The sequence below is a fragment of the Dermochelys coriacea genome, chromosome 7 (genome assembly GCF_009764565.3).
Source record: "Dermochelys coriacea isolate rDerCor1 chromosome 7, rDerCor1.pri.v4, whole genome shotgun sequence".
Classification (NCBI taxonomy): domain Eukaryota; kingdom Metazoa; phylum Chordata; order Testudines; family Dermochelyidae; genus Dermochelys; species Dermochelys coriacea.
In genome coordinates this window covers 96,909,587-96,923,749 of record NC_050074.1, presented here as the reverse complement: position 1 = coordinate 96,923,749, position 14,163 = coordinate 96,909,587, and the positions used below count along the sequence as shown (strand labels likewise).

Sequence of the window (14,163 nt, the reverse complement as noted above, 5' to 3'; positions counted from 1 at the left end):
TCATCTGACTTCAAGAAGTGGGGTTAAAAAAAACATCAAATGTCGCAAGACTTGCAATCGAATTTGGAGAGTTGGAACACTGATAGCAGGTGAGGATGGAAAGTCAGGTCTCCTTTCTCTGAATTATTTGAGATATTTTCCACTCTCCCACTTCTCATCAGTGATTTAATTCTCTCTGGCTGCTGGAACAAGGAGCCTGCCCTTCAGTCTAGACTATTGATTGCAGTAAGAGAGGAGGAAAAAGAAGACTCATGAACTTTGGAGAAGGGAATAGAATAGAAGCGGGTCTCCTATCTCCTGAGCCTCCTGTGTGTTGTCTTCCATTCTTCCTCTGCCATTTTCAGAGTTCTAATTTATAGGCTCCACTGAGGGAGCCTAAGAACAGACCATCTGGCTCCACCAGTAAAGTCTGTAACTCAATTAGATTGCTTGCTCAGTCACTTCCAGGTCTCTCCAGCTTCCCTCTGTGCATGTGTAGTAAGAGAAAAGTGGCAGAAAGTTAAATTTTGTTTGTTTCTCAGAGACTTTACATTTTTTTCGTGGCAAATGAACAGTTCCACAAATTTTCTTTGAAATCCATGATTCAAATAATGGAGTCTTAAGTTTGTGGTATAACTCGTGGTGTAATTATTGTCCAGATATTTATTTTTAACACAATAGGTTGAATCTATGATGGCATCTTTCATATTGTAAGGAAAAATCTCCAACAGTGAATACAATACTGCAGAGAGAGTTGTACAAATGCTGCTTCTTATACAAGTGGGGAAAGATATTTTAAGATGTGTGCATAGATTACAAATCATTAGCCTGACTATTCCATTTTAAATAAGAGAATTCCTATTTAAGGAGAGAGAATTCTGCCAAATAAACTAAATGTTATTTAATGGCCAAAATAAACCAACAGCTCTGTAGCATGGGAGATAAACTTTAGTACTAATCAGAGCACTACACTGATTATCCCCCGGTGACATAAAGGACTAGAGAAAATTACTTTTAAAAACTACTATTTCATATTTCAGTTGTAGGGGAACACAACCTGGGAACCACTGTCAAGGGCTTGCATATTTGATCAAAAATACAATGCATTTCTCTTTGGTGATAGTTTGATTTGGTTCCTTTGGCAGACTTAATGCAATTTTCATTGAGCAGAATCAAATAAATCTATATTTTCTATTTAAAATGCAAGCTGATTCTATGGACAGCTATAAAACATGGATACTAATATAATGTGAACCATGTATTAAATGTAGCAGAATATAAGGTCATAGAACTTATTATCATTATCTTTGTATGCTTTATTTTCCATTCAGCTTTGTATGATATAAAATGGCATTGTCATAAATAGGCAGTTATCAGAATTTGTTGCCTAGATGAGGGTTGATAGGTTAATGATTCTTTTCTCCTCACTGAAAGGCAGAAGGACATCTTGATGGTAATTGACTTTCTAAAGGTGTATTCTGTGATGCCCAGTAATGCAGTTGTATTTGATTCAGCAGGCTGGAGCTGCAATAGAATTTTAGATAACAGCTCTACACTGATGTAGTGAAATGCCCAGAAGAAGGAGGAAGCAATGAATTGCTTACGACAAGAATATCAGCCATTTTACTGCTAGAAATTAACATTTTAAATGATATTGACAAACTTGTTATGATTCCTAAGGAGAAAATGACAGTAAAAATGCATGTGGGCGGGGTGGGGTAAGGATCAAAAGTGAATATTTTGGGAGAAAGAGGTATTTATTTACATTATATAATTCTTCTCAAAGGATTAACACAATCATTTTTTCTCTGTAATTTGAATCCTCATTTTGCATTCCTTTATTTTTTTCCTTTGCTTAAAAAATATGATTTTTGTGCATTTTCCTTTTATTTTACAAATAGGCTGTAGAAATATTTTATTTAATTATTTCAGCATGACTAGTTCCTTACTCATTTTTGCTACTTAGTTATTATTCATTAAGCGTGAGTGGAAATCTCTACAGTTGCTACCCTCGTTCTGGGCCAGATACTGCCTGACCCTTACATGAGGAGAGCTTTCCCCACTTACATGGTCCCTGAAAGGACCACATAGGTTGCAGTCCTCATTCTTAGGATCTGCTTTAGCCCTTGTGTTTTGGGCAGTGTGGGGACTCATAGAGCCTGTAAGGGGCTGGGGAAGAGGCAGGGCCATGACTTTGCCCTCCCTGTGCATGGGCCAGCAAAGCTGACTTTCACTATGGGATTGTAACATGTAAGTCTCACCCTCACAAAGGGCCCTAATAGCAAGTGTGCAGCCTCTGCATTCCTGTAAGCTCCAGGAAAGGAACCTCCTGGCGCCCTTCTGGGGCAGTGCAGTTTCACTGTCTCCAAGAAGTAATTGAGTCCCTTATGTGCATGTGCAACTTCTTCTATATCTTTTCCTCCCAATTTTTATTTTCTTTAAGGTGTTTGGAGTTACTCATTTAATGCGATTCTTGTGAACAAATTTTCTGGGCCTGATTCCCTCTGCTGGCTCAAACTCTGCTGTGGGGCACTGGCAATAGAAAGTCTATTGAGACAACGGCAGTTTGCTGCTACATTAGGTGCCTATGAATTCCTTTCCACCTGCAAAAAGCCATAGCAGACCCTCTATGCAGCACTGACCTTAACCAGGGAGGCTGGGGTTGTGTGGATTCAGCACATCAGGCCACTTGCACTGGGAGGGCCAATGGCAGAAGCTAAAGCTGCACTCCCTAAAGTGAATTCCCCAAACTAGTGTAGGGAGATGCATTTGAAATTATACCTCCCTGCACTGGCAAGAGTGAACCTAGTGCTCTGTGGTTTATATTCATTCAGTTCTCCATATCTTTGATCTGCAGTTGTGAAATACTATTGTCATTAAAAATGTTTTGGTGGCAAGATGTTATTTATTCTGTTTGAAAATATTAAAAAGAACTTGTCAGCACAGAAATCTTGCTAGCTTGATAGAACAGAATATAGGTGGTAGGTTTACTCAGAAAACTCGGACAAGCTTAGGGGTATTAGCTTCTTTTTTTCCCTCAAGGATTTTGAAACCTTGGGATATTCTAATCAATTATTTTACAGCATTTTATTACCTAACAGCAATATAACTTCTGTCATTTAGGAGCCTGATTCAAATGAATACTAAAATTTTTCCAGCAAACTGACGCAACTCTGGCTTATCAGTACTGGAGAGAAAAATGTACTTTTGAAGTGAAATGAATACCTAAAGAATCTATATATATTAAGCTAAAATATTCACCTAGCACTTGTTCCTTTATAACTGAGTGTAGTTTGGATGACTCTCAATGACAGTGAAGCAAAAGTGTGTGGCTTTGTCACACACCAAAATCTGATGACTCTTAATATCAGTTTTCAGTTTTCCACTTTCTCCTTGCCTCAATTTTGGAGGAGAGACAACTTCTTATCCTGGTATAATCTTTCCCTTAGCTTGTATATGCCTTAGGTTTATATCTGTGCTGTAATGGGCCCTGAGTTAACCCCTTTCCTGCCATAAAGATAGGTATGATAGGCAGAGCTAATCTATAGTTAATGTTGCCTCATCCTTCCTGTTGATTATAACTGTTTTCAGTTGCTTATAACTTTGCTAGACTTTAACCATTCAAGTTAATAGGTGATTCAGGAATGGGGGTGAGGGATTTGTACTGAAGGAGGAGGTTGTTTGTAGGAGACCTGCTTCGTTTGCTGTAGAAATCAGAAGGTGGGTATCTATTGCCGATACTGGGACAGGCGGCCATACGGTTGCTCAGAACTAAAGGCCCATCACCTTAACCAGGAGTGATGAACCACAAGGTGCAGATGGCAAATGATTACAGGGGATAAGGATTGAAAAAACAGGGGCAGGAAACCTGCACTACCCTTTCAAAAGACAAGTCTGGGAACTTAAATTCATAATTCTGCTGGACACTAAAAATCATAGACTGAACAGAGACACTAATTTCTGGCTTATTACAACAATCAATATTCCACTAACCCCTTCTTTTTGGCCTATGGCTGCAGAGGTGTTAAGTGCCACTCTACCTTGAATGGTCCCTTAGAACAGGTGTTCTCAACTTTTTTTTCTCTGAAGTTGTTCCAATAAAAGATACGACCTCACCCATCCTGCCACTCTTCACAAAGATGCACATTTTTGGAGGGTGGAGAGAGTGAAAGGAAGAAAGGCATCAGTGTTTCACTGTTGTTTTTATATTCCTAAAATATGCCTATCTATAGCTCTCAGGGCATATAAAAATGACTTCAAAATATGTGCAGTGTGTGTGTTCCGAGACAGGAGTTTTATCATTTCTGTGCATGGTGTTTTTTCAGACCCTGACTCAGAATGATGGCAAGGACGTGGCCCAATGCTAACAACAATGTGCAAATACTAAAAAGCATTCCTCAGGGACTGCTGAAGACATTGCTTGGCAATTGCCTTTGTGTATGGAATTGCCCCCGGATTAAATTCCCTGTAAAACAATTCTAAAATATTACATAAATAAGCAGTGTGTCAGTGTTTATCTATAAAACCCTTATTTCTTCTCTGTAGTTTTCTTTGAGTCTCAAGCCATTTCCTCTGTATGTGTGTGTGTGTGTGTGTGTGTGTCTCAAGCCATTTCCTCTGTGCGTGTGCACGTGCATCATTCCCACTCCAAACCCCACACATCAGCCTACACCACAATGATATCAGCAGGACTAGCTCTAGGCACCAGCAAAGCAAGCATGTACTTGGAGCGGCACATTTCCAGTGGCGGCATTCTGGCCACTCTTTTTGGGTGCTCGGAGCTGCGCCACTTAGACGGGGTGAGGGTGCCGCGCCCCTGGCCATAGCAGGAAGGGGAAGCCCCAGCCCCGGGATGCTGAGCTGCCAGGGCCCAGCCGCTACGAGGAGAGGACAAGTCCTGCCGGGGAGCCGGGTTTGCGCCACCTCATCTGCGTACTGGCTGCTGCGCTGCCTTGTGCCACCCCTTATATCGGGGCTTCTCTGCGTGGCCGGGCGGGGGAGGGGGTAAAGCCCCTGCAGGCGCTGGGAGAAGGAGACATCACTCCCTCTGCTTCCAGCGCCGCCTGCGAGCCCCAGCCCCACCTGAGTTTGGGGCAGCAAAAAACCTAGAGCTGGCCCTGGATATCAGGGCTGGTTTCACCCACTAGCATGGCTTCTCTATCTTACTACCTTCTAGTGTGTTTCACTGCTGATAGCATATGTTATCAGCTTTAACGTGCATGAGTTACGAAATAGCCACACTAGTGGGTGAAACGAGCTCTGATCTCTGATGTTACTGGATGTTTTCCTGTGGAAACAGAGAGAGTGCTTATGAATGGGAATGCGAAAGATAAGAAAAATAACTCCTAATCAGCTGCACAACTCCATCTTCACCAGGCCACAGATATGGAACCAGGACTTTCATGGGTTCATATAGTTCTGAAATTGGCCTTTATCAAACTGCAGGATACGTTGCAAGGGCCATTTATTTTCCCTGTCTGCAAAGGACTGGGAAGTCTGATGGGAGATTGAAAAGACCTTGCATATGTTTTCAGCTGATGGGTTATTATGTATATGCATTATTGGACAAAAGGTGTTAGAGGATTTGTCTATTTTTATAACTTGTGTGTGTGAGTCCCCTGGAGCAAAGGATAGGTGCTCCTTCAAATGGAAGGAGTGTATGATTCAAGTAAATAAATGTATGCAGATGTCAAATGAGTGCCCAATCACGAGAAGCATTATTTCTAGCTAGCAGTCTGCATTCCTGCAGCTGATACAACTGCTGACTTTGTATACATCCAACAAGGTCACGATCTGAACAGAAAGCACCTTCACCTGTTGTTTGAAGTTTAGGCAAGCCGATGTCATGTATCCATCTCTTAACAGTTAGCCCATATGTCTGTCCATTTTTAAATAATGCTAAGATGTTATGGCATCATCTATTCCATAGATCAGACACTTCAGATATATCTGGTGATGAGTCAGTGTTTACATAGTAAATAAAAAGTAGAGCTAGTAAAACAAAGGAGAAATAAAAATTCAAAGTGGAGGCACTGATTTGGCTGTAAACCTTTTGTGCAAACTGGCTTAGGCCAGGCTTAGTTAAAGAGAGTGAAGCACAAATAGAACTGGACCGTAAAAAATTGCATGTCTTGTATGCAAAGGTGGAGATGGTCATTAGAAACTGAAAAGCCAAAGGGCACAGAGCCAAGCTCTGAAAACCAGATGTACCTAGAGGGAGATAAGGTAAATTTAGGGGAGTATACAAATGCTAAGGGAAACTGTAAAGAAGCAAATGAAAAAAAGATTGATGGTATAAAAAAAATAGAAAAGTAAACCCATGAGATGAGAATGAGATGGAGAGACGTGTGTTTGTTTATGGAGAATAATTGCAATTCACACTACAAAACTGGGTACTGTACTGGATTGTGTGTGTGTGTCATTGGGCAAGACAAATTCCCCCTGATTTTTCCTGCTGTATAGATGAAAGTAATTGAAAATCTGTGGAAATAGCAGAAAATATGCTTCAGGGAGAGGAGCTGAACCTGATCAGTACTCTCCATGTTCTGATCTCAGAAGAACACACTCCCACCCCTTCCATCCCCCCGGACAAAATTCTGAATGTTTGGGCTCCATTCATTTGGGTGGGGAAAAGCTGATGCTTGTGACATTCCCTGGCAATCCAAGAAGAAAATACAAATGGAAGCTAGTATTAACACTGTCAGGCTTAACTCATACAGGTTCCATTTACCTGCTGTCAAACTCTTTCAGGGAGTAATTGCCAGATATGAGCAGGGACACCCGGGCATCAACAAGCCCCAGGAATAGCACAGAGCCACCCAGCCCTCCTTGTGAATCCTCAGTCCTGCTTTTAAGATCCAGGAGATGTCTGAGTTTAATGAAGGGTGATGCCCTTGTTCACTCCATGGGGAGGCAAATCCCATTTCTTGTAAACTCCTTGATGTGGAAACTGTTTCCTGGATGGCATATTGTGACCCATTCCCTTCATTTTACTCTAACAGGGTGGAAAGATAGTCTTGTGTTTAAAGCACAGGACTGGGAATCAAGAGTTCTGGTTCTGAGAGAGACTTTTTGTGTGACCTTGGACAAACCACATTATCTCTCTTTGCTAATTTTCTCATCGGTATGACAAGGTTAATAATGCTTATCGACCACACAGGGGTTTGTAAGGTTAAATCAATTAATGTTATAAAGCACTTTAATTTTCTCAGATGAAAGGTGCTCTATAAATTCTAAGTGTTACTATTTGTTATCAACCTTTTCCTCACTTTTTTATTCATTATTGTGGCTTTTCTTTCTTTTGCATTGTGAATTCTGTTCTTGGCTGCTTCTTAGAAATTACTTGCATTTATAAATTTTCTCCCTTTAATAATAAAATATTGCATAATTGCTAGTGATTGAAAAAAACCTATTATGTCACAAGTCCAGTCTCCTAACAAATTGTCCCCAGCACTATTTCCTCCAGTGCTTTGTCCAGTCTGTTTAAATGACTCAAATAATGAGCCTTCATCCATTTCTTCTCTTGGCAGACTCTCCTAATATTTTATAGACCACATTAAAAATGATCTAAATTTCCTAAACTACTAGTTATATTCCTCTGGACCATCCTAAACAATGCCTCTTCTTCTTTTTTTCAATCTTCATATACTTATTGTTTGTTCATTAATATAATATTTACAGCACCCAAGTGTTATGGTCTCTGTACAGATAAACAAGAATATATGGTTCCTGCCCCAAAGTGCATATAACCTAGTTCTTATACTTTAACTCCCATTTCTCCATATTTTGTCTTCATTTTGCTTTGTGCTATTCATCTGCTACGCAGTTTCATTTCTCAGCCGTATATTTTCTGGGGAGTTATTTCCTATTCCTGAGGAGGCCTGATACCATAGTTGAAGAATCATTTCTATATAGTATCATTTCTAGCCTGTGATTTTTTAAAAAAAATTAGCAATGAGACAGGGCAGGCTCTGTGCTGTATATCAGTACAGTGCACCTTGAGTACATTGAAAGCATTTGATTTCACCTTATGTCACTTCTAGAATGTATTTTCCTACTTTTAGCAATGAGACAGGATAGACATTTGGCTGAATATTGCCTCATTTCTGGAGCATTGTATAGGTAACTGCTTCCAGGGCATCTGATAATTACCAGCAAATAGCACAGTGCCCTGTGTGATATTGACATGATATATTTCTTTTGAAAACCTAAAATAGATTACTATTTTATAGTGTTCAAAGATGTACAATAGAAGTGTTTATAGGGTTAAAGGATATACAATGTGTGTGAGTATATAGTCAATGTAGAAGAAATGTGTATCTAGATAGAAAGTGAGATTATAGAATGTAATGTGAAATTTTTGTGACTACTATACTTAAGATTGAAATGTGATTTCCTATATAGATCTGTACATTCTTATTTTTGTGTTTCTTATAATTTTCTCAGACAAATTGGTCTGAAATTTTTCATGCTTTGTCTCTACCCAGAGCAATTTTTAAAACATTTCTGAAAACTTCATTCATCCAGTTTTGAATTGTGTATGTAAAAAAGATAGGACAAATGTAATGTAATTAATTTATCTGCCCAGATCACAAAATGATTGCATAATCATAAAATAGCAATGGCTGAATGGATTTTGTCTGGACTTTGCTTATTCTGTAGCACTCATTGAGATCTAGGTTAAGCCAAGTTTGAAGGAAATGTGTTTAAGGTATATAAGATGAAAGATTTTTCAGGCGTATGTGGGGTAATTTTCTGGTAGGTTTCTTTGCTTTTTTTACAGCTTGGAACCCTAAGACAAAGTGTGCTATAAGCTTTGCTGTGTGATCTTTCTGTTTATAAAGTGACCTCTAACTTTGGGCCTGGGACCAAAAGAATCTGGATTAAAACCCTGATTCTGATTAGCCTTCAGAACTTGGGGCAGTCACTTCCACTCACTCTACCTCTGTTTTGCCGATCTGCCCAAGCTCTATCTTACAATAACTGTGAGATTATTTAATGTTTGAACAGGGCTTTGGAAAATATAGGGCCAGATTCTGATCTCAGATCAGAACCTCACACAATAATATGTTGTATAAGAAAGAGGTTCCCCTTTTGTTTGGAGGAGCAGAAAGTACTGGGTGGGGAAGAAAAAATATCCGTTCCTAAAATTTAACTCTACTGCCTTCCACAGTTGAGAGGTGATAGAAGAGAAAGGAATTGTTTCAGCGGAGAGAAGAGCTGGTTTAAATAGGAGATGAGAGAGGATGTACACAGAGAGCAACAACAGAGCTTACAGGGTCTGCAGGAGGGGCTTGGTTCTCTGGTTTGAAATGTGTCGTGTCCCTGCAGCCACAGGTTCAAAGCTAAGCAGCATTATCTCAGCCCTTCATCCCAAAGGTAGATAAAGTGAATTCACTAGAGCTTACTGCATGGATTTTTCAAACAACACTCTACAAACTAAAGGTCTTTGTGTGGATATTAAAGAGCCTAACACTGTCTGTAAAATTTGAGTTTTCTCCTTGGGCCACTGAACAAAATTCCTTTCCACCATAACTATTCTGCAGTCTCCTGTGCACCAGTTGGCTGCTGCTTTCTATCTCAGAGGTCACAGCAGTTCAGTGCTGCATTATATGCATAATTTGCTGTTTGCTTTGGAAGGGAAGGTGCTATGCAAATGTAAAATTACAGTATACTCTGCTGAATTTGAACAGAATAAACAGTATGGCTGCTTCAAAGGGACATCTAGGAATCTGATTTAGCCTAATTATAGTGAATGGTAATGACTGTGTCTTAACTAAGACAGTATTAGTATGTATTCCTCTTATTGGGATTAATTTGGATCCAAGTAAAGTGGTGTTTAACCAGTTAAATGGGTGTGAAATTATGTGTTCCGATCTTTTCATACAAGTTACAAAAGAAAGATATTAAAATGCATATTTTGTTAGATTTTTGTGAGGCCGGGGTCAGGGGTTCAGAGGTTTGCCCACATGGGTTCAGATGCAGGATTAAGGCATTCAGTTGTTAAAGTGCTGTACCACGACCCTTCACTGATGAGAAGCAGTAGGCAGAGGAAGGTTTTATCATCTTGATTTCCAGATCTTAGCAGGAAGGGCCCTCATCACAGTAGCAGGGCATCCCTGTGTGGAGGGCAAGCTTTGCCCAAGGGACCACCTCTTTTCTCCTCCATTTCAGAGTTGTCAGCTAGGAACAGTTTTTGTGACCCCAGAATCTCTGTAGGACAGAAGCTTCTGAGAATATTTAGGTTGTATATAGACCATAAACAGCTGACATGGCAGTACTTTCTGAATTTATAGAGCATATATGTATATAAAGCAAAAACATTTAAGTAGAAGGAATAACTTATTATTTGAGATGTTGTAATTAATCTGCAAACTGGGCATCATCAAATTAGGCCTGAATAACGACTGGGAGTGGATGGGTCACTACAAAAACTAATTCCACCCTGCTGATACTCACACCTTCTTGTCAACTGTTTGAAATGGGCCACCTTGATTACATTGGCCTCATTAGCACTACAACAGTGATTTCCACCTCTTCTTGTCAACTGTTGAGAATAGCCCACTTCCAGCTTAATTGAATTGGCTAGTTAGCATTGATCCCCTACTTGGTAAGGCAAATCCCATTTTTTCATATGTTGTGTATTTAAACATCCCTACGGTATTTTCCATTCCATGCACCTGATGAAGTGGGTTTTAACCCACAAAAGCTTATGCCCTAATGAATTTGTTAGTCTCTAAGGTGCCACAAAACTCCTCATTGTTTTCTCTCATTACTGAGGTTCTTTTTGGAGTGTAATTATACATATTGAAACTACAAGTCAAGAGACTGTGAGGAAATTCTGAAATGAATCAATGCAAACATTAGCCCTCTGCTATTGCTTCATACTGGGCTTTCAGGGTTTTCAAAACTATTTTATTTTCTTGATTTTCTGATCTTATGTCTCTGATATTTAATGTTTCAGGCTATATTGTACATTGTTATCTTTTTACAAAACATCAAGAAAGAAAAACTGTTTAAAAAAAATTCTAGCAATTGCAAACCAAGAGAATTAAAATATCAATTGTTATCTCTTGACAGATTTTATCTAATTAGTGGAGGTGTTCCTTTTATTATATGTGGGATTACAGCAGCGACCAACATCAATAATTATGGAATTGAAGGCAATGCCCCATAGTAAGTATATAGCATTATAATAAAATACTCTCAGAAATAAGTAATATGTCTCTGTCAGATGCTGATAAATGTTACTGCCTTCATAAGGGACAGAAACATAAAACTTTAAGATAAAATTCCATATTTGCTTGCATGGCATAATGGCTGTGAAAAATCATTGTCTTACTTTGGGGTCTGATGCTTGGCTCACTTACCATCAGTTTTATACCAGTTTGATTTCCCTGATATCAATGGAGTTACATTTGTTTTACACCAGCGTAAATGAGAAGAGAATCAGACCTGTTATTTCTACATTCACTATAATCATGTATTGTTGCATGTATTGTATAAAAAGGACCACACTAGCCAATCAGAAACAACAAAATCTTGATTACACCTCTAACTACTGTTTGATTTACCATGTATTCTCCTATTCAAACCACTCAACCAGACTATAACTGGATCTGCTTGGGTTTCACAGGGTGGGGAGTGACAGCTCAACATTACCTTCCCTACTTCTTGCCCACTTGTGCAATGAACAGTCACAATGCTCACTGTCTGACTCTCATCAGAGAAACCCTAAAGGGGGCAATGATGAAAGGACACCCCCATGTACACCAGCTGGTATAAGAGGAATAAATACCACACTGAGCTGAGCTGACCAGAAACCTCCACTTGCATGCACCTGTCTGGTGTCCAGGTGTTGTCCCTCCACATTTTGCTTAGTATCACTATGACTGCTACAAAATACCTAATGCATAGCATTTGTAAGGGGTGCTATTGACACTTTTAGCCCTCAACATTAAAAGGAGAGAAAGACTATTCTTTGTAAGTGAAGAAATCGTTAATGTAATTTCAACAAAATTATTTTTTAAAAAAATTATATTTTTTCCCTAAAAAAACGTTCTTGGGTTTTCAGCAACCCAGAAACATCCCAGCAATCTCTTCTTGCAGTTATGACCCAACCTTCTAGTACCCAGTCTGACCAAGGTGGCTGTACAGCTCTTACGTGTTGGTGCTTCAGGCACCTTAGCTACATTATTTGCTCTTGTTGCCTGGGGGTGGAGAGTACCAAAGGAGGCCCCCAATAAGCTTTTTCCAGAAGAGCTGAACAGGAAGTGGTTTAGAATAGCAATTGACACTGATTGCACGGAGATGATTCATCATGCCAGTGATCAGTGCTTTTATAGAACTTTCAGTCCATTCTATCAATACAGGTATACGGATTCTTGGAAGGGATTCAGTTTCAATTAATGCTACGATGCTTTGAAAATGCATCTTGACACATCTCAAAGCAGCCATGGAATGAGTAGAAATAGAGTTGTCTGGAAACAAAGTGAAAGGTATAATAATTAAATATTTGACCTTTCAAACTCATTTTCAGTGAGAATTAAATTGTAAAACCTGACAGTAAATTAGTAGAGACCCTAGGCAACTTTATCTGCTTAGCCTGGTACCTACTCAGACCATGCCTGTCATATATTCAAAACATATTTATTCAAACGTACAATTAGACAATCATTTATAATCAACAATATATTAAAGACTTGATTATTTATCTTCATAAATCTGTGAGACATTTTTTATTTTGGCACAATTACAGAGGTTGTACTACTTTAATCACTTTAATCATAGAAATAAATACCAGATATCACAATCTGTACAGAAAATGGAAAGCCGGTGAGGGATGGAATATAAAATCATTAATATAAAATTAAAAAATATATAAATATAAAATATAAAATTGTCTAGGAAAGATACAAATTGAACAGCAGCACAGTGGGTTATGTGCCTGATTCATTTTTAATAATATTAACGCATCAAAATGTAGATGCAGTAACTTCAACATGTTTTTTATGGAACTGAGGAACTGATTTTTGAAGTGATCCTGATGAGATTCCACGTGAAACAACAACATCCTGAGACAATGTTCTACTGGGGAATATTCTGGTTTTCACTTTGCATCAAATGTGCAACACTGATTTATTTAATGTATGCACATATATGAGTGCTTTATACTTATCAAATGAAAAGTAGGAGTTAACCTGTTTTCTTATGACCCTGGGAGTAAAATCACCTTGGTCTTTTGCCAGAAGGGCATAATACTTAAACCCTGTGATGCTTATGAAATAAATAATAAATTGTGTGCATTTGTTAAAGATCAGAGTCCAGAATCAAAAAATGTAAATGCTACTAAAGCTGACCAAAACACACCAGGGCTGAATTTTGTTAGATGAGGGGGTTCTGAACCCAGAGGGTATGACACTCGTATTACTAAATGGTCGAGGGGATTCTGGCTACATGAGAATGTGGTGAGAGGGAGTCCCGGCATGGAAAGTTTCAGAACCATTGTATTAGATGGACCACATCCAATATCGGGGACTTCTGTTCTCCTGTAAAGAATCATACACACCTCTGGCTATAAATGACTAACCGTATTTTTTATTAGTGGACTGTGAATAAGTATTGTAAATAAAATATCGTGCCTCTTCCATGCCACTTTTGTTTCCCTAAGGGCCCATAGTTGACATGCATAACATTTTCTGCATTATGGAGCCCATGTCAAATTGTCTAAGGCCTGGTCTACACTGGGGAAGGGGGGGATCGATCTAAGGTACACAACTTCAGCTACGAGAATAGCGTAGTTGAAGTCAATGTATCTTAGATTGACTTAGAATCACTTACTTCGTGTCCTTGCGGCGCAGGATCGACGGCTGCCGCTCCCCCGTTGACTCCGCTTCCATCTCTTGCCGTGGTGGAGTTCTGGAGTCAACGGCAGAGCAATTGGGGATTGATTTATCGCATCTACACTAGATGCGATCCCCAACAGATTGATCGCTACCCGCCGATCCGGCGGGTAGTGTAGATGTGGCCTAAGTTACCTATCACTCTGAATGCCATATGTAGATAGTGAACTCTGGAGAATGACTTTGGGAAGGCAATGAACCTCGTCTACCTCCCAGCAGGAGAGTGGGCCCTTCTTGTTCTTCTTCCTTGCATCAAATTGGGTCCACTCTGAATCCTCTCCTT

General features: G+C 39.3%; 1 protein-coding gene across 1 annotated transcript in view; it reads left to right on the top strand.

The window, feature by feature from the left end:
• Positions 1-14,163, top strand: part of ADGRA1 (adhesion G protein-coupled receptor A1) — a 474,014-nt gene that overhangs the window by 455,502 nt on the left and 4,349 nt on the right. Inside the window, exon 18 of the mRNA XM_038411116.2 lies at positions 11,059-11,154. Coding sequence (XP_038267044.1) covers positions 11,059-11,154 — 96 coding nt within the window. The remainder of the gene's footprint in view (positions 1-11,058; positions 11,155-14,163) is intronic.